We start from the raw sequence: 20,252 nt of genomic DNA, 5'->3' as shown, positions 1-20,252 counted from the left end.
TATATGTTAATTGGGTTGCATGTAATTTACATTTCCCTGACTGTGCTTTTCTAGGATATCGATTGGTGGGTTGATCTTATTCAAGATAAAATCTATAAGGAGATTGAATATAGTGGCAAAATGGTATTACTGTTCGATCTTCTGCATATGAGTTCTGAAGTGGGGGATAAGGCACTCGTTTTCAGCCAAAGCTTGACTACTCTCGATCTCATTGAGTTGTTTCTTGCAAAGGTACCAAGGAAAGGGCAACAAGACAAATATTGGAAACAAGGGAAAGACTGGTACAGGTATGAATTAATTGGGATATTTGTTAACTTTTAGGTATTTTAGATACCTTTATTGCCGTTGGTATTCATTTCAATCTGAGCTCACAGATGTGTTGTTCAGGCTAGACGGAAGTACAGATGGAGCTGAGAGGGCCAGGCTTGTTGAGAAATTTAATAATCCCCATAATAGTAGAGTGAAGTGTGCACTTATATCTACACGAGCAGGTTGCTTGGGGATTAATCTTCACGCAGCTAACCGCGTAATTGTTGTTGATGGCTCATGGAATCCTACCCATGATCTTCAAGCAATTTATCGTGTTTGGAGGTACAACTCAATACATTTTTTTTTTTCGTTTTTTCACTTTCTTTTACTGTTTGGTGTAGTACGGTGCAATGGATTATGGAAAACCATAATTCATCGTGGTCATGAGCATTCAGTTGAATGATGGAAAGAGAGTTGGGACCAACCTGAATGGGCCATGGCCCCAATGGTGGGGCCTACTCTCTCCATCAGGGTCTAATCATTTGTGTTTTATGGGTTGCTATGATTCTTATGGACTGAAATTTCTATTTGATTGTATTGTACTTTCAGTTACTATTTTTCTACTTACACTTATTATCTTTCCTTACTATTTCTTCTTTTTCGTTTTGTCTTGGAGAACATTTGGTGGTGTTGTTCGTACATGGTTACTAAGTTTACTGGTTTTTGATGCTCGGTCTTGTAGATATGGACAACAGAAACCTGTCTATGCATACCGCTTGATGGCACATGGAACCATGGAAGAGAAGATTTATAAGCGACAGGTAAAGGAACAATTTCTGTAATTTTGAAAAGATATAAAGAAAATGATATGCAAAAAGAGAGAAAGCCAGGCTTCAGAAATATTAGGAAATTGATTGAATGGGATGTCATGATAGGTCACCAAGGAGGGCCTCGCAGCACGGGTGGTGGATAAGCAGCAAGTGCATAGAACAATGTCTAAAGAAGAGATACTGCATTTGTTTGATTTTGGGGATGAAGAGAATGGTGATCCAGTGATAGAGAGAATGCAAGGAACATCAAGTACATCCAATGAAGGAACTGTTGCATGTATGTCAAAGCTGACTTCTTTCCCATCTTCTGATGGGAGTAGCTCTCCCGATGAATTCATGGATAGGCTGCTTTCTAGACACCATCCACGGTACGCCTTCTCTCTCTCTCTCACACACACACACATACATACATGTATAATAGACATCATCCATCTCGTCCCTCCAACCCCCCTTTCTCTCTGTGGCTTGCATGTACGCACACAGATAAATCACGGATGCTACACGTGCGCATATTTGTGGATAGCATACTTGGCAGACATCATCTAATTCTCTCTCTCTCTTGCTGACACACAAGTCATGGATAGCTGGCTTAGCAGACATCATCCATGGACTCTCTCTCTCTCTCTCTATCTCTCTCTCTCACATATGCACATGCACACACATATTCGTGCATGGTTTTCTTAGCGGACATCATCATGAAAAGTTAGCAAAGGTTTTCAAGGCCGTGCTTTGGTTGAATGTACTGGTATCAGCCTTGATCGAGTTCTCTCTCTCTCTGTCTCTCTTTGACAAGACAATTCATGGGCATGCAGGTGGATAGCAAACTACCATGAGCACGAGACTCTCCTCCAAGAGAATGAAGAGGATAGGCTTTCAAAAGAAGAGCAAGACATGGCATTGGAGACGTTCTTGCGCACCTTCGAGTGGAAGGAGGTGCAGAGGGTCTCCTTAGACGAGGGCGGTGCCCCGCACCACTCCCACAACAACAGTAAGGCAATACTTGTAGATAGAGAAAGTGGTGGGCCTCATCAACAGCATCAGAAGCAGCAGGGGAGGGGCCGTGTTCGCAAATGCGCTAACCTTTCTCACTTGCTTACCCTCAGGAGTAGGGACATTCGGTCGGGATCGACCACGGTGTGTGATAAATGTGCACAAGAAATCAGTTGGGAGTCCCTCCACAGCAAGGATGGAAAAGGAAAATGATCAAATGTATAGCTGGGAGTCCCTCAATAGGGATAAGGATGAAGTTGAAAGTTAGCGAGGGAATCTCCTAATAACAGTAATGGAAGAGGGAAGTGACCTCTATGTTCCCCCCTCTCTCTCTCGTTTTGTAGTTGGTTTCTAATCGATTGGGATGGTGACTATCGCATTTGGATTAGTGATTCAATTTTTTTTGATATAAAAATGAATGAAATTAAAAAAGTTTCCCTATCTGAAAATCCTCTCATTGAAAAAGAACTCTATATGGGGATGGGGGTGTGTTCTCATATCCTTCAACAAATCGACAGTCACCCAAGTTTTTTACTTTTGCAGGGCATTCTCATTCACTCCTAAAATCTTGAAAATTCTTGCCTTTCATTATAAAAAAGAAAAATCCTACTCCATGTTTGCACGTTTCTATGGTTTGGCATATGACCGAACACCAATGACATGACACATGCATTGTACACCTGAGAAACTAGATGCTTTGCTTGACGTCTCTCATGTAAAGGTTCTTAATGTCTCTTGAAAGGGCACGGTTAGTTAAGGCCTTGGCTTTAGTAAGGCTGATGTCTCCGAATTCATGGAAAAAATGCAGGTCTGGTTCTAGAAAACCCTATTGTGGCCTAAAAGTCTTTTTCGTTCCTTATTTGGGAAATTTGGAGCTTAAAAGATAGTATAAATCTATAGACATTTCACATATTATTTTATATTATGCACATTGTCTATATTTTGGTGGAAAAGTGTACAAGGAGAGAAGACTATTCACTTTTAGTGTAAGGATGACATAGTCACTCTTCACTATGTATCTCAAACCATCTAATTTGATATCAACTGGTTATATAAATGATTGTGATCTTTTTGTAACAATGATAAATAGTCTCATAATTTACAATCCCTATTTTGAGATACATTTTTTTCAAATTTATAGCTGTCGAGGTAGAATAATTAATTTGATGTTTTTCTAGTACCGGACCAATAATGTCTGATGAGATTTTACCCATGGCTTTAAAACCTACATGCGGCTCTATCCTGAACTATTCCACAAGGAATCCCGCTTCACACATCCATAAAATGTACGGGACGTACTTTATCTCAAAAGGCATATTTGAAACATACACTATTTTGGTAAATCAGCCGACTCGCCAGTTAATGTGCGTCCGCTTATGCATCAAGAATCCATCTTAGCATCAAAATAGTGCGTTTACTTGAGAGTGGCTGCGAGTAGGGGGAGGTAAAAGTGGGTTGTTTGTTTTAAGTGATGATAATGATGCTGATTCTATTGATTATTTTGCTCAGCCATTTTCCGGCGAATTGGAGGCCGTCAGAGCTGGCTGCTCTTCTTCTAATTTGCCATGAAGGTGATCAGTTGGAATGTTTGAGGACTAGGTGAAGCCAGAAGGAAACAAAAAGTTAGATTCTTGGTTCAAAATTTTAGGCTAGATGTGCTCCAAAAACTAAATTGCCTCATCCTGCGGTAAGGAATATTAGAGAAGTTTGGACCACGAGACATGTTATGTTTTGTGGGATTGATTTAGAAATGTGGGATTGTTTTAGAAAAAGTCTAACACTAGAAGGCGGCAGACTGATATGTCAGGGATAAGTTTCCATGGTATTTTGGAGGACGATGCTACTGGTTTGGAGAATGACTTCAATAGAAATTTTTAGAAGGCCTTTTTCAATGAACATAATATGGTAGTGAAATTTATTGGTGTGCCTTTAAGTGTCTGCCAGAACTGAAGGTGAGGGAGCTGGAGGGTCCTATTACCATGGAGGAGGTAAAAAATATAATGTTTTCATTGTCTATAGACAAAGCCCCAGGCCCATATGCCTTTCTTCTTATCTTCTTTCATAATTTTGGGGGTTAGTTTAAGATGAAGTACTCAATATGGTGCAGGAGTTCACGGAGATGGGTGATTAACAAAAGCATTAACTCCACATGCATTGCTTTAATTTCAAAGGATGATTCTATTGCAGGTATCAATGATCTCTGGGCTATTAATTTGCTCACGAGTCCATATAAAATTATTGCTAAGATTCTAGCTTTTCGACTTAGAAGGGTGTTACTTGAGGTGATTTTTGAGCCTCAATCTGCCTTCATCAAAGGTAGAATCATCACTAATGGCATCTTGATTGCACAATAATGTTTGCATTCGATAGCTTTGAACTTGGGGTCTCATTGAAATTAGATGTGGAAAAGGCATATGATGGATTGAAAATCTTCGATGTAAATATGGCTTGTATGGATTTTAGGTCCGAATGGAGAAGGTGATTTTAGGGTGCCTCTTATCAGCTTATTTATCTGTTCTTCTCAATGATTGTCCAAAAGGATTCTTCAAAGCTGCACTAAGGGTTTGAGGCAAGGGGACCCCTTTTAACTATTCCTTTTCACTTAAGTGGCAGAGGGTTTTAGCCTAATACTTAAAAATGTAGAGAGAGATAGGTTTAATGGTTTCAAGGTTGTTAAGGATGGCCCTTTCATATCACATTTGTAGTATACAGATGATACACTTATTTTATGTGATGCAGATTTCCAATAGAAACATGCCATTTCAATTTTCCTGGATGTTGTGGAAGTTCCATTAGGGTTGAGAGTTAACCTTTCAAATACTTCCTCAGTAGGTGTTGGATGTAATTCAGTATTGGTAGATCAATTGGCTCTCAGGTTGGGTTGTGTAGTTGATAGATTTTCTTTTAAATATCTTGGTATTGCTATCTCTAATAGTAAGTTACTGAGGTTGATCTTGGATCCTGTTTATAAAAGATTTTAAGGTTAAGCTAAGCCTATTGAAGACTAAACTTTTGTCTACGTGGATTCGTGTTATGCTTATTGAGTTTCCTTTCGCTAACTTGCCCATTTATATGTTATCCCTATTACATATGCCTGGTCCTGTGGTCGAAGAGATAGAAAGACTTATGATGAATTTTCTTTGGGGTACTTTGGATGGAGGGAAAAATTATCATTTAGGTAGTTGGGAAAAGTGCGTACCTCAAAGATAAAAGGTGGATAGGGTATTAAGAGATTGAAGCTAGTGATCAAGCGATGTTGGCAAAATGATGGTGGAGATCATTAATAGGGATGAGCAGCTATAAGAAGAGGTCCTATTCTCCAAGTATGGGATTGATAATAATGATTTTATTAGCAGGGGAAGAGGAGGACGACTTCAATCTTTGCTCCAACAAAGTTGGTGGTAAGGAATAATAGATGGATGATTGGTAAATGGGACATGATAAATTTCTGATCTCATAAATGGGTTGGGGATAGGCCACTTAAGATGCAATATAGGGAGCTATTTGAAAAAGCCACAAACCAAGTCAGGTTAATAAGGCCTATGTTTATGATTATCACCGTGTTAATTGGAGCTTGCAATTTGCTTATAAACAAATCCCAAATGTTTTTATTTCTCAGTTCACTAATCTGATGAATGATTTAGAGGGGGTTTATATTTTACCGTATGTAATGGGAGAGTACTAATGATGGGATTTTCTCCATCATAATCTTCTCCTCACATTCTTTTTCATGATTGTCACAAGTGGATGCATTCAGGTTTGAAACATATTTGGCAATGTCGTATTCCTCATTAGGTTCAAATGTTCCTACAAGTCTATCTCAAGACAAAGTCGTAACGGTTGACACTTTACGAAAAAGGGGGAACTTGATTGTCAATATTTGTATTATGTGTAAGGAGGATGATGCTCTTTATAGATGTGGGTCTTGAATTCGATCCATGCTCTTTATCTTTGCTTTTTAGACATATGGATATTGTTGGTCAGCTAAGTATACTGTGTTTGCCTAAAAAAGGTATGGTTCTTTCGGGGATTTGCCGAGGGCTTTTGCTTTGGGAGGTATGGTTGGAAAGGAATAGACGTACCTTTCAAGGTGTAAATTCAGATTAAAGATAGGATCATTCATAATGTGTGGTTTTGGTATTTTAATATAAAAAAAGGAGATTAGGTTTCTAGGGTGTATATTATTCTCAATCTTCAAAATTTAGTTAATATGTTGTCCTTAAAGGTTAGACCAAAAGGAAAATGGACACCACCTTTGAATGGTGTATTAAGCTCAACTTTGATGGTTATTTTGGGAATACAGTGCTAGCTGGGGTGGGGGGTGTTGTTTGTAACTGTGAGGGCATTGTGATTTTCACTTATTATGGGCTTTATGGTGTTACAATTAATAATGCTGAATTGTTGGCAGTTTTACGAGGACTTAAGCTATTGAGAGAGATGTATGCTGAATTTTGTTGGATGGTGGAAAGGAATTCCTTAAATGTGATTAGTTGCTATAATAGAAATGGAAGACCTCTATGGAATTTGAGGGGCTTGTGGATGGAAGTTTTGGATTTATGTCAATCCCATGCGGTTGTGTTTAACCATGTCTATAGGGAGGCCAATACGGTGGCAAAAACAGGGATCCAATCGTCATAGTTGGTTGCTTCTTCTTCCTTACCTATGTAATTTGATGTGTTTCATTTTTCATCAATAAAATTACGCTCTTGTTAAAAAAAAAAAAGCACAATAGATGGTGGAAAAAAAATAAAAATAAAAAAATAAATATCATTTCTATTTTTCAAAAAGAAAAAGATTCATGATCATTATCGTGATTGAGATTAGCAAACCCTAATATCGTAGTTGAGATTAGCAAACCCTGAAACGTTGGCCCAGTTTCCATCTTTAAGATGGATTGTAGATGAGGGCCCGCACAAGAACAGGTGGGTCGGTTGACTCGCACAGTACTTTTCCTTTGAAACTTGCACGAGTGTAAAACGTTGTCACACGATTTCGGAAGCAATATTTTTTCCTGCTATTTTGAAATAAATTCGTATAGTAACGGAGCTCTAGTAACACATGCTGGTGCCTTTTAAATACGGAAAAAGTTTATATAAGGTAATTTAAAATGTAGAATTAAAAGTGCGCCTCAAAAATCCATTATAAAACATTGTTTTGATGTTGAAAAACTCTTTAATTGATCATCTTGATATTGAGATAGATGAATATGTAACGAAATAAAGATTTCAAGTCCGTAAATAACGCATCTTGCAATACATTATTTGGATCATCCATTTTCAAGATTTTTATGTGTTTATAGATTACTTGATTTGAACCATTTTTAGAGTTTAAAATTTTATAACTAGAGATGAAAATAGATTCTCAAGCTTTCATACATAATTTTTTTTAGAGGTACCTTAATGGAATTGTTTCAAGTTGCAACCTTATGCAAACCGCACCCTTTAAATATCAAGGTTGAGAGAGTAATTCCCTGTACACCACTGAGGAACCTCTACTACTACAAACCACACCAAGCAAAAACTGGAAAATAAAAAATAATTGGCAATGCCGTCTCTCTTTTAAAAGGCTTCAAAAAGGCCAAAACCAAATCCAATTTCATAAATTGTATGCATTTCTCATTAAAAAATGTTATTTTCTTGGTTTTTATTATCATAATCATTGTCAATCTCAAAATTACATGATTTATTCTGTAAACAAGTTCCACATCAATAAAGAAGATGCGCACTCAACCTTCAATCTCTCTCACAAGTTGCAGCCATAACCCTGTAGGATTTGGCCATGCAATAACCTATACTTGGACCCAAAACCATGAAGCAGGAAGAAACAAAAAAGAATTCTTCTCTTTTCATAATTAAGAAGAAGCAGATAAGAATTAGGAGACATGATCATTCTATCAAAATTTAAGTTACTCCTTGGTGCCCCTTGTTCCTGAAGCCACACATTCCTTACATTCCACTGGCTTGGGTTGCAACCCATCTGAGAGGCTGATCCGAAAGGTTTGTTGAGGGTCTTGGCTTGTGCGGTTGTGCACCATAGCATCCATTATCAGAATGTCCCAATCTCGAGGGTGTAAGAATGTAAACCAACTATCATCTGCAATTCACATGTAAAGAAGAATCAACACTCAAGTAAGCCAATATAAATAAAAAGTTCTATAAAATCAATGAGGAAGAGTTGATTTTTTCCTGATTTTTAAGATGATATTTTCACTGCAGAAACTTATACGTACATGCATTCCTTGTGTTGTTTTCTGCCGGAATTTTCAACTAAAAACATGACAATTTGGAAGAACAATCTGAAATGTGTTGACATTGTGTAAGGGTACGGAAGTCAGTACTGAAAATTCAGAGTTTCTTTTCTCATTCAACAAATGGAGATTCTCTGTTCGGAAAATCCCTCAGCAGATTAAGTCAAAAAAGTGTCTGTGAGTAAATATTAAACAATAAACATGAATACGTCCTGAATGAGTTGAATGTGGCCTTTAAATAAGCTTTCAACAGATTTGTAGGGGTGACCCAAGTAGTCGAATAAATGAAGAAAGAATGAAACTTCTGATGCGAGATTGCAATGAATGAACAGGTGGTGAATGATATCTTCAATATTAATGGTATATTGACTGGTCAGCAGGATTGCTCTCCTAATGCATAGAGGATCAAGGCTTTGTTTGAAGATTTGGGACTTTGAGGGGAGCAGAAGAGCGCCACGCAGGAGAGCACCACACCCTAGAGGCAATGATTTGGTCTAGTTCAGTAGAGCTTACAACATATATGAGAACAATGGAAATGTACCTTTAGGGTCGGGGGAACAGACGATCTTGTTTAGGCCTCATCTCGGAATGAAGCATGGTTTGAGTAGGTCAATAAAGGACAAAACATCTGCAGTCTCTTTGTTGTCTAGGTTTGGGCGAATGGAGAGTGTCCATACCATGGTTTTCAGACATGGCCTCTGGCCAAGGCGAGTCCTGTGTACACCTCGCTGGAAACAAGGAGTGTACTACTTGGTGTGAAATGCCCATTGAGGGGGGGGGGGGGAAGACTTGCCCGAGTAACTCGCCTCTGGCTTGGGACTCAAAGAGTATTAAAACATTGGTCGATGCTTACTATCCAGTTAGGATATTAACATAGCTGGCAATGGTAGCCTCCTTGTTCAAAGCTAGGTTATATGGGTTGTGGGAAGATAATGCTCAAGAGCTAGTTGGTCCCACTAATGAGAAACCTGAAATAATCTTCTGATTTTGCCAGAAATTAAACATGGTCAAAAGTTGTCCGAGCACTTGACTAATGCTTTTCCATGCCCTGCTGTTGCGGGTCTTATTGGCAACTGACTGAAGTCATCTGTACCATATGTGCCAAATAACAGACCAATCAGAGATGGTCTTCGTGGACAGTGAAGTGCCACCACCATTTTAATAGGAAAGCTTTGGAGCATTCCCTTAGTAACCCGATGTCCAAACCCCTCAACCTCTTTGGCTTGCATACTGTTTCCCCCTTTAAAGGATAGAATTTGTGAGAATCAACTGCTCCAATCCAGAGATATTCGCGCATCAGTTGCTCTAGCTTTAGAGTTACACCCGCTGGTAGATGGAAGAGGGACATCTAGAAAACACATTTGAGAAGGTTGTCTTGATCATAGTAATACAACCACCAAAGAGAGAAAATCAGCACTTCCAATGTGCCAATCTCCTCTCAAACTTTCCAAAACTGCAGTCCCATTGGCTTTTTAGGGTTTCTAGTGCACATCGGTGATGGAGATCAGAGCACAACAAGTAGCCATGAGTATCTTCTTTTAGAGTGACTGATTCCTCCTAATTTTCGCTCATATTTGGAGGATGAAAACCCTAGGAGGGATTCTGTACCACAGCTCATTCTTTGCCCAAAGGCAATCTTTCTTGAGCTAGGTCAACACTGAGAAGTTTGGTTTTGGCCATATGCACCTGAAGACCTAAGGCAAGTTCAAAGCATCTCACAAAAAGCCACAGATTGTTGACATGGTGACGGCTTGCATCACAAAAGACGAGTGTTATTAGCATATTGAATATGGGACCGGTCAGCCCATTGGGTGGAGTGGAGAAGCCCTTGAGCATATGACTATAAAAATTGTTGATGGATCTGCTGAAGCTGCTCATGCTAATGGTGAGTACTGAATAGGAAATCCCCATCTCAGCCCATGCAAAGCTGAGGAGTCTTGCAAAGTTCCATTCATAAGGATAGGACAATGGGTAGAAAATATACACCCAGGCTTCCAGGCCCACCACTTGGAAGTTTTTTTTTTTTGATGCTGTTAACAAAGCCCACCAATTTGAATTTTGAACCTTATGAGGGAGAGGACCTCATAAGTATACCACAATCATAATCTTTTTTGTGAAAATTACATCATCATAATCCTTCTCCACATCCAATTTGAAAATGATGCCGGGGATTTTCGACTGGTATATTTCGTCAATGCAACTGACTCTGCCTCCCTAGGCACAAGAGCCATACTTATACCATTTACAAGAGATTATCATTTCAGAAATAACCATTCCATTATTATCATCAAATAACAATGTAGATACATTACTTTAATCAAAGCCACACTCTCAAATGTCCCGACCCATCAGATGTCCCTTTTCCAAATGCCTGCCACAGTATCTTCACGACTAGATAAGCAAAAGACGAACTTTCTTTGGTCGGGCACTGGGAACAGCCACAAATTCCACCTCATAGCTTGGGATACAATCTGCCTACCCAACTCGAAGGGCGGCCTAGACATACATAAACTAAGGCACTGTAACTCTGCTCTCATCAGAAAATGGTGGTGGCTCTATGCCACCGAACAAGACCAATTGTAGCAAATAGAGGTAAAACACATATCTCAAGTGTCCCTTTCTGCCTGGCTACCTAACAACACTCCAAATGCAAGATCTTCAGGAGCGTGGCACTCAATTTATTCCTCCATAAATCATTTCAGGAGCCACGTTTGTTTTAGAACAAGAGTTGGTGGTAGGTTTAGTTTTTAGAAGGACTTATGGCCCCTATGTAGCCTCTTCCAATCGCTTTTTCGAATAGCCACTAACCAGGATGTAACAGTGGCCAATCTTTTTAATTGCTGGGTGATACTAGAGTGTGGTGCCCAAATTACAGGAGAGCCTTCCAAGACCATGAGCAAGCAGAGTTTGCAGCTCTTTACTCCCTTTTGCAGTCCACCTTCCTACCAATTGGGGGCCCTAATAAAATCATATGGATGCCTTGCCCCTCAGGGAGTGTTATAGTGTCCTCTTTCTATAGTGAACTCGTCCCCCACATCTCCCACGCCCAATCTTTGCTAAAAGACCTCCCATCCCCCGAAACCTTCAAAGCCTAGCTGGATCATAGTTACCGAGAACGGGAACAGGAGCACGAAGCAAGTCTAGCTCGAAGTTCCCTAGGTGGCGGAGTGAGCTCCATACATGGCCTGGGGATGGGAGCGAGTTCCATGACTTCTAGGGAGCGCATTGCTATCTGGAAGGGTGTGGCTTCCCTACCAAAAGGGAACGCGTTGTGCCGTTCTTAGAATTGGGGTTTCCGGAGTTCACTATTTTCGTATATTGTAAACTAGGAGCGAGTTCCATTAGAAAGCATGTTTAACTCTTTCCAAATCCACGGCTCCAAGGTATTAATGTAATAAAAAATCATGGCATTGAGATTGCCTTTGAATTTTTGATGTCATTGGAGCATGATTTCATACCGAATTCAGCAAACAGAAGTATTTGGGTGCATTGGAGAAAGATTTCATATCGAATTCAGTGAAAAACCCTATTGTGATGCATTGGAGCATGATTTCACACCAGATTCAGTAAACAACAATATTGAGGTATACAGTGCACTACTACACCTTAACTGTGCAATACCCTTCTCTAAACTAGCACTCGATGCTGGGCAAGATTTTGAACCTCCTTCCAATCTTGTCCCAACTCTAGTTGCCTTTCTTTAAAATTGGACACAAGTGTCATTGCAAAATATGTGCGTCGTAGCAAATTTGAGGAAAACCGAATACTATATACGAATAAAATAAGCTTTGTAGGTGTAGCTCGTTCCCATGGCATAAGTTACTCAGTTCCTAGTATGATATATTGGAGCCATGATCTTGGGCATGCGAATATGGATCCCACTTGATAGGGGATCTCACTCCCAAATAATAGGAACCGAGTTCCCATAACTCCGGGTACGAGATCCAAAAATGCAAGGAAGCATCTGGAATCGAGATCCAGTCACTCGGAGAGCAGGATCGAGATTCCGGGGCGAAAGCAGACCCCTAAATGGGTGCTCCCGGTAACTATGAGCTGGAAAGCCCTTTCAAGAAGAGCCTCACAGTAGATCAAATCCAAAGACATGGAAATTATTCTACCCAATCGATGCACTATGTGCAAAATGGAGGAAAAAACAAATAAACACCTATTCCTCCAATTGCGAAGTGACGGGTAGCCTATGGTCTGATGTACTACAGCTATTTCAATGGTTGTGGGTTTTACCACAGACTATACCTGTTCTTTTGGAGGTCTACTACTCACCACCCTTCTCAGCAGCAGGGAGATTTTTGTGAAGACCAGCCCTAGCAGCAACTATTTGCATGCTCAAAAAAGAAACACCAGAATTTTTTGGGGTAAGGAAAGGAATACTGAGTGATCATATCAAATCAATGGTAATTTTCTGAGCAAAAAACTCTGAACACTTCAAATTCCATTCTACCGCTGATTTCCTCAACAATTGGCAAGCGTTGCCTAAAGCAAGGCCTCCATGAGTCTCTCTCGTCATCCCTATGGAGGCCACCGGTACTAGGCCAAATCAAATTGAACTTCGATGGATGTTAACTCGGAAACCTGGGACCTGTGGGATATGGGGGGTTATTCCGTGATCATAATGGGGACACTATTGAGTCCTCCTCTGATTTCATAGGCCACATGGGTTCCACCATGGCAAAAACAGTGGCCTTGCTTGAAGGTACCAAAAGATTCAATCAGCAATGGGGCTCATCATTAGCGGTGCAGAGTGACTCACAAAATGTAATAGCCTGGGCATCTGGAGCTTCCCCATCCGGGAAACATTCATGGGAAAAAAAAGAGTAGATTCCATAGATTGATCTTGGAACAATAAGTACATGAATAAGAACCATTACTTGGCAATTCTAACAAGAACCACTAATTGAACAATAAAACAGCAGCTGTTTTGTTTGTAATCTTCCGCATCTGAATGGATGTATAACTATTACATATCCACCAAATAGGCCAGTTGAATAATATCATATGATTATAATTATTTCCAAGGCACAATATGCAAAAACATTGCCTCTTAAATCTTTTATCCATTACAATTTTTTTGATAGAAAGATTGGCCCATAAACCATATAGGAAGCTCAAAAGCAGGGATGAGTAGAATTTGATCAGGAAGTGCTAAATGTAAATAGGGATGGCAATGGCAATGGTAAGTATACAACATGAATAGAGTAGCCTAAGAATTCAAAGGACTTACAGAATAAAGCATAAAATCTAACACTATTCAATCTTGAACTGTAAATATATTGAAATAACAACCTCCTTGATGAACAGCCTTCAATTGAAGAATACCATTTCCTTGTGGTCCAGACACTGGAAACGTGCAAGATACAGAATGCCTTTTGTGGGCAACAGCAAGTGATGCGTTATACCATGGACCTCTTACAATTGGTTCCCCAAGAGCCTCCAGAATCTTCTGATTTTGACTAGCTTTTTCTAGAGCCTTGCTGAAAGAATTTAGTAGTCAAGAGAACATAAATGCACTTTCTTTCTCTAAAATCATAACTTTAACATTAAAATGATATTTAGTGTACTTCACCATGCAGATATTCATAATCTCATACCCACACAATTATATATCTATGCAAGGCAAAGCCACAAAAAAAGCATGTGTAAATATCTGAACGTGCCCAAGTGAAGGAAAGTAAACATCACAACCATTGCTAAATTTAAAGGTGATAGGAAGGAATAGTGCAAAATGAAATTGGTGCAAAAGAAGTTAGGTTCTCTTTAAACTTTTAACATTTAAGGAAAAGATATATTTATAAGCAGTAATAGATGGAGTAAAGCCTCTTACATGTAAACAACATCTCCCCCTACACCCATTTGGGCTTGATCACATCATAAACTTTTTCTCGTCAAATCTGACAAATTCTTTACAATCCTATCAAACTCTCCTTTTATTAAAGATTCTATCGTTAAGCCTAATTTTCCTAAGTCCAAATCTCTAAATTATCATCAGTTCACCACTCATGAGCAATGATGATTTGAATGCATTGTTAGAAAAACCGGGCGATCTAACCGGTAGCCACCCGGTTAGAGCGGAACCGGCCGCCCCTTGCCGGTTCCGGTTTCGGGCAGTTTTGGTGATTGGCCGGTATTTTAAAAATAAAAATTCAAAAAAATGAATATAAAATCCCAAAAATAGGGAATTTGATTTGTAATACATTTTTTAATATTTTTTACATTATGGTAAATATTAAAAATTGTTTTGGTCATTACTACTCACTTTTAAAATCCATTTTTTCATTAACTTTCAACTTCATTTGAATGCGTTTTGTTTTAATCATTATTTATAGGGTGTGGTTTCTATAAGGTTGCAACATTAAACAATCCAATTAAGGTGCACCTCCAAATTTTATCATAATATGTAATGTTGGTGGAAAAAGTATCAGGATTATCTTAAAATCTATTTTTATATCTAATTATAAAATTTTAAATTCCAAAAATAGTTAAAATCCAGTAGATCTATAAACATATGAAAATCTTGAAATGGACGGTCTGGATAATGTGATGCAAGATGCACTATTTTTGTACTCAAAATCTTTGTTTTCTTCATATTCATACATCTCGACCTCGCGATGATCAATTAGAGGGTTTTTCAACATTAAAACAATATTTTCCAATGGATTTTTGAGGCGCATATGTAATTCTACATTTTAAGGTTGCAACCTTATATAAAAATTTTCCTTATTTATATGCTTTTCATATTTTAGTAAAAAAAAATTTTGCATCTTTTTTATTTTTTTCAACAATTTTTTGGCCGCCCGGGACTTGCCCGGTTAGAACGGTTGAACCGCCAGTTTACCGGTTAGGCCAGTTAAACCGCTTTTGGCCCCATGTCCGGTTAACCGTTCCAGTTTGATTTTGCGAACACTGTTTGAATGTTCCAACTTTAATTATTAAAGCCTATAATCAAATTGAGGCTTGGCTTATTGAGTTTGAGCAAGACACTGAAACTTAATATTATTTTGAAATTGAATTTTGGGTGTAAATCCTGTATAGTCTGATAAAAGTAAATGTGAATGGCTAAGTAATCTGTAAATCAATTTAAACATAATCATCCATTCCCTTCCCATATTTCCTAAAGCTGCCCTAAATTTTTGGTTTCCAAATTGTTAAATAAAAAAATAACTGAAGTCTTCCTTTCAAGTGACTGATCTTTTTTCCCAGCCAAATCAATGAGCGGTTCGAATCCAGCTTGTTGGCATTGACAAGAATCTCAAACGATTGCCATTTTTTACGTAAATCTATGAGGAATTATGTCGCTTTAAAGTTGATCATTCTCAAAGATTTTAAACAAGAAAGTTCCAATTAAAAAATAAATACATGAGGAAAATACAGGCTAAGGCTCTACTTTAAGGTCTTGTTTTTGCCCATTTCTATATTTGCTTCCTCTTTTTTGTGTTTCTTTTAAGTGTTTTAAGACTCATCAAGTTATATCCCATGTCAACTTAGAACGGGAATCAAGCTCAACTCAAAAGAACTTTATTATAAATCTTGGAGAAAAGACCCGTAGATTAGGAAACAGATAAACTCGAAAGAACCTCCGAATTGAATGTGCAATTTGGGACATCCAAGATTAGCATTAGAGAAATACAGACTCAACGAACGTAAACAATATATTTTCTACCAACCAAAAAGGAACCGATGAGGAAAACCCAGATGGAAAGGCAGCCAGAAAGAATAAAACTCAGACAAAAGTGTACCTAAGTAATACGGACATATATCAGAATACAGGTGCGAAACAAAAAAATGAAGGGCTGTGGAGAAGCTTAAAGATAAAAGATCCCCAAGTCACATTACACCAAAAACTTTTCGGGGTACCAGAAAACTATCAAAACTAGTGCAGCATAAATAAATTGGATGTGGAACACTTGCCCCACAAATTACAAGAACGGGATCATAAAGGCCAACATGATTCTGCAGAATATCAAAACCTCAAAATGAAATCCATCTACTAGCCATGCCTCTCACCTGCTGCAACCATAGTATATTATGAGGTCATCGAGGGCGCTTAAAGCAACTCCACCAGTTAGGCTAAGCAGTGCTATTGATACAACCTTACGTCCAAGTCCAGTGTAGGTCTTGTTTTTCCCAGCCTCAGATGAACTACAAAAACTGCCAAAACCAATGAAGATCATTCTCTGATATAGCAATACATTTTCCCTAATATAGCAACAATCATGAAACAATGAAACACGGCCACATTGGTCAAATGGGGAATAGCTGTATCCTTAGCATTAGTGTGGCATCAACAAATAGATAGAACATTTACATAAAGCAATATAATAGCTGAAGTGCTTCTCTCTCCAAATCAAACAAAAGTGCGCCCCAAAGTGAACCAGGCAACCTTTTCAGAAATTTTTTTCTGATTGCATGTCTCTTAATTTCAATCGCATGAATACCAATAACATCATTCCCGATCCCATCCTGCTACACAAGCTGGTCAACCTCTGCTAGCTTTGTTGATTGACATTGATTCTAGATTTTCACAACCATCAATTATGCTAGGACGACAAAAGGAAGCAGAAGATAAATGGAAATTAATAATCTCATTAAGAATATGATGTGGATATGCATTCATTTCACAATAAAGCACATATACGATTTTGAAAACCGCATTTATTGATGGTTTGTATTATTCGGTATGTGCTATATATTCGCGCCACAAACTTGGCGGCATATTTCTATAAATAAACTTTAGTAATTATCAATGTTGTGTAAGCAAGCTACGGTTCAACTAGGTGAGAGCATCAATCCAACCTTGAAAGCATAAACAAAATCTCAAACATGCCAATCCCAAGAGAGTCGACTGAACAGTCTAATATGATAAAGAAAAGTAAAAATTTGGAAAACCTAAAAGCATTAATAATGATGATTGTGATATTGATGGTCTCCATCCCTCAGGCTGCTATGGAGTGTGTCACCTTTGAACAGTAAAATTAACTTTGCTGATGAGGAGAAGATGGAAAACTGGAAAACCAACACAATAATAGCTTAGCATAATTGCTCAGATTGGCAATCTTTGATCTTTCTTTCTGTTCAACTTTTAGTGGTGAGTAAAACCTCCATTGACATGGTTTATGGCTACTACACTCATATTCCATTAGACTCAATTACAGATGTCATTCGAGATTGGGATAAACCACAAGTTACCATTACCAGAGAGTAAATTAGACAAAAAACTAGGAGAAATAAACACAAGCATATATTAAATGGCCAAGAAGTCTTTTCTTTTTCTTTTTTGGGTTTTCTTAAGGAAAGAGAAGCAACAACTTCTTAGAATAACACCCCATGGTTTGCAAACCCAACAAACAGACCAGTAACCTAAAAAGAAAACAAATACCAGAATCTATTCAATAAAAAAGTTGAGCATCCAAATAGCGACTAAATTAGTTGCATATCACTATATGTAATCACTGAGAGAACCCATTTTCGTTTTTGCTACATCATTAATCAAAAAAACACTTTATTCTCTCACCCCATTGCAGTTTTTCAGTATCAGAGGATAAAATAAAAGAGCCAATTTTGAGAATCTAACAACCGAAGCAAATTAAAACAAAAACTCATTTGGAAAACAAAAAGAGAAGACCCAAGAGAGAGGTTACAGTTTTGGAGCAAGAGCAAGAGCAAGAAACTAGCGATATGAGAATAGAGAGGAGATGCTGACCTGGAAGAAGGAGAGAGAGAGAGAGTGAGGTTGAGGGGTGTTTTGGGAATGAAGAGAGAGGAAATCACCCTCCTCTGAAACATCTGGCTCTTCCTTTCCTTTTTCACCTTCGTTTTTTTAATCCTTTTGAACAACACTATATGCCATGTACTGCAGGTTTTTGTGGGACGGTACCACTGGGAGCTTAAATAAACGGATTAGTGGTGTTTGCTTAAAAACGGATCACAAAGAATAGTATTGAAACATAGTGATTTCTCGTTTGGATTATCGATTTGGATCGGAATCTGTGAGTATAAAATTAGTTTTTGGATGATATGAGTTCTAACCCAATTATCTCCTATAATCAGTTTTTTAAAAATTTTATTTAATATTTTTTAGGTGGCTTCTAAATACGCGTCTTATTAAATCTATAATTTAAATTTTATTTTATTTATTTTTAATATCTTTTAAATCATCAACAATTCGATATGACTTTATAGAACTATCTGCCCCACTTATATTAGTTTTAAAATACTAAAAAACTATTATATAAAAACTTGAAAAAGTTCAAATAAAATGAGAAAAGTTTTAGGGGTCTAAACATTGCAAAATAAAAATGGGAAAATAAAAATTGGTTTTTATGAGAAAACCGAAAGTGAACTGAAGGGTCTTGACTAGGGCTGGCAATTAACCGGGTGGCTGGCCCCTAAAAAAGTAGTTCCTGGGCGACAAACCGTGGCCCGAAGGCTGGACTAGGGGGCCAGTACATGCTTGGTTCGATCTGGCCCAGCAGGGCCGGCTCTCTGGGGCCGGTCAGGGCGTAGGATGGGCCAGCCCGTTGCTACCCTTTGTCTCGGGACAATTCCAAATCCGGTTCACGTTTTTGAAAACAGTATTGGGAAGTATATAAAGAAGATATTGAAATTAATGTAGATTGTATGGGGGAAGTATTTAGACCATCTTAAAAACCACATAAATGTTGTGAGTAGTCTCAGCCAGCAAATCATGGAACTAATTTTGTTTTGGTTCAGAAAATAGAATGACCAAAATAATTGGACAAAAAAATGGGTCAATATGTTTTGGGTGAATATACTTAGGGACTAAATTAAAACAATGCATTACAAATAAAAAAGTATTTTAGTTTATAATATAAGGAATCAAATAGTACATCATCACTAAAGTCTAGTCATTTTTTCCCAATAAAACTCATTCCATCTACTAAAAATGTTTAAAGCTAGAACTGCAAGTGGAGAACTTCACTAGGCCTATGAGAGAAAGAGACTTGAGACTTTTTAAATTTTTTTGAAACTGGAGAGGGGTTTGTTTTTTTTGGGTGCTTTCAAATTTGTGTCTCTATCAAACTTGGTCCTTCCTGCATCAAACCATACCAAGCTAAGGCATTGTCGAAGGTAGATCATAATGAGGAATGTGTTTATTAGGAACTTCTCTAGAGAGCATGCCACTCGTTTAAGATTTCACCATTAGGGGCGGCAACGGGTCGGGTGCCGGTTGGGTCCGGATGACCCAAATAGTATTCGGGTCCAAAGTTTAGACCCATATCCGGACCCTTCAGGTCTTGGGTCTGGTCGGATCCATTGCCATCCTATAATTATGAGCTTATTTTCCTTCATTTTTACCTTTTGTTTTATCATCATATTCCCTATGACTATGAGCTTCTATTTTTTGCCACTAATATTGTAAATGTTGCCAATATTGTGGCAATATAAACATCTAGCACACGCCTAAAGACACATGATTGTCATCATATACCCTATGACTACGAGTATAAGTCGGGTCCGACTAGATCCGGACCCAAATAGTATTGAAGTCCAAAAGTTGGACCCATAACCGGACCCGAACTTGGGTCTACCTATCGAGTCCTGAGTCTAGTTGAGTCCATTGCCACCCTATTCACGATACTTCACTAGACTTAGGTGAATCTTAAAGGTATTCTCCTCACAATTGCATAAGAAAAAGAATAATAAGAAACTCAAACACAAGTCCAAGCGATCAAGATTCAACAACTTCTCTCTAGCCTAGTGCGCATTTGTCTTTCTGAAATAAATCTTTCTAATTTTCCAAAAGTTATGCGTTTGATACACGGTTTCATCTAAACGTTCAGAAAGTAATCTTCCAACAAAAGTTCTCGTTCCCTTGTTAAAACATGAAAGATTAAGTTCTTATGGGGTAGGAACGTAATCTTCAAAACATTTTTGTTGATCACTATTCGCTGTTCATTATA

At 38.2% G+C, this 20,252-nt stretch overlaps 2 protein-coding genes across 5 annotated transcripts in view; one reads left to right on the top strand and one right to left on the bottom strand.

Moving 5' to 3' along the window:
* The window catches only part of ATRX (P-loop containing nucleoside triphosphate hydrolases superfamily protein), a 42,578-nt gene extending 40,060 nt beyond the window's left edge, over window positions 1-2,518 (top strand). For all 3 annotated transcript variants that reach the window (XM_020673550.2, XM_006854349.4, XM_088872924.1), the window contains exons 23-27: window positions 55-287; window positions 388-591; window positions 992-1,070; window positions 1,185-1,447; window positions 1,892-2,518. In XM_020673550.2, the coding sequence (XP_020529209.1) occupies window positions 55-287; window positions 388-591; window positions 992-1,070; window positions 1,185-1,447; window positions 1,892-2,282 (1,170 nt within the window). In that variant the 3' untranslated portion in view covers window positions 2,283-2,518. The remainder of the gene's footprint in view (window positions 1-54; window positions 288-387; window positions 592-991; window positions 1,071-1,184; window positions 1,448-1,891) is intronic.
* Window positions 2,519-7,662: 5,144 nt separating this feature from the next.
* Window positions 7,663-18,212, bottom strand: LOC18444173 (cytochrome oxidase complex assembly protein). 2 transcript variants are annotated; one of them, XM_006854351.4, is made up of 4 exons: window positions 18,032-18,212; window positions 16,336-16,479; window positions 13,618-13,805; window positions 7,663-8,162 (listed from the first exon to the last, which is right to left on the bottom strand). In XM_006854351.4, exons 1-4 carry the CDS (start codon window positions 18,112-18,114, stop codon window positions 7,975-7,977), a joined length of 603 nt encoding a protein of 200 aa, XP_006854413.1. In that variant the 5' UTR covers window positions 18,115-18,212; the 3' UTR covers window positions 7,663-7,974. The 2 variants fall into 2 exon arrangements, with proteins under 2 accessions (XP_006854413.1, XP_020529210.1); XM_020673551.2 differs by having other exon boundaries at window positions 13,651-13,805; window positions 18,032-18,197.
* Window positions 18,213-20,252: the final 2,040 nt, after the last annotated feature.

Source organism: Amborella trichopoda, chromosome 7 (assembly GCF_054954075.1).
Source record: "Amborella trichopoda isolate Santa Cruz 75 chromosome 7, AtrichopodaSantaCruz75HAP2 v2.0, whole genome shotgun sequence".
NCBI classification, from domain to species: Eukaryota; Viridiplantae; Streptophyta; class Magnoliopsida; order Amborellales; family Amborellaceae; genus Amborella; species Amborella trichopoda.
Note: the sequence above shows the minus strand (reverse complement) of the source record. Positions and strands in the feature narration are given on the sequence as shown.

Excerpts from the sequence above, each read along its gene's own strand:
- LOC18444173 (XM_006854351.4), bottom strand. The coding sequence starts at position 18,114 with ATGTTTCAGAGGAGGGTGATTTCCTCTCTCTTCATTCCCAAAACACCC. Across the intron at positions 16,480-18,031 it reads TCTCTCTCTCCTTCTTCCAG|TTTTTGTAGTTCATCTGAGG; the intron begins GTCAGCATCTCC and ends TGGTTTTGGCAG. Across the intron at positions 13,806-16,335 it reads ATATACTATGGTTGCAGCAG|CAAGGCTCTAGAAAAAGCTA; the intron begins GTGAGAGGCATG and ends AAATTCTTTCAG.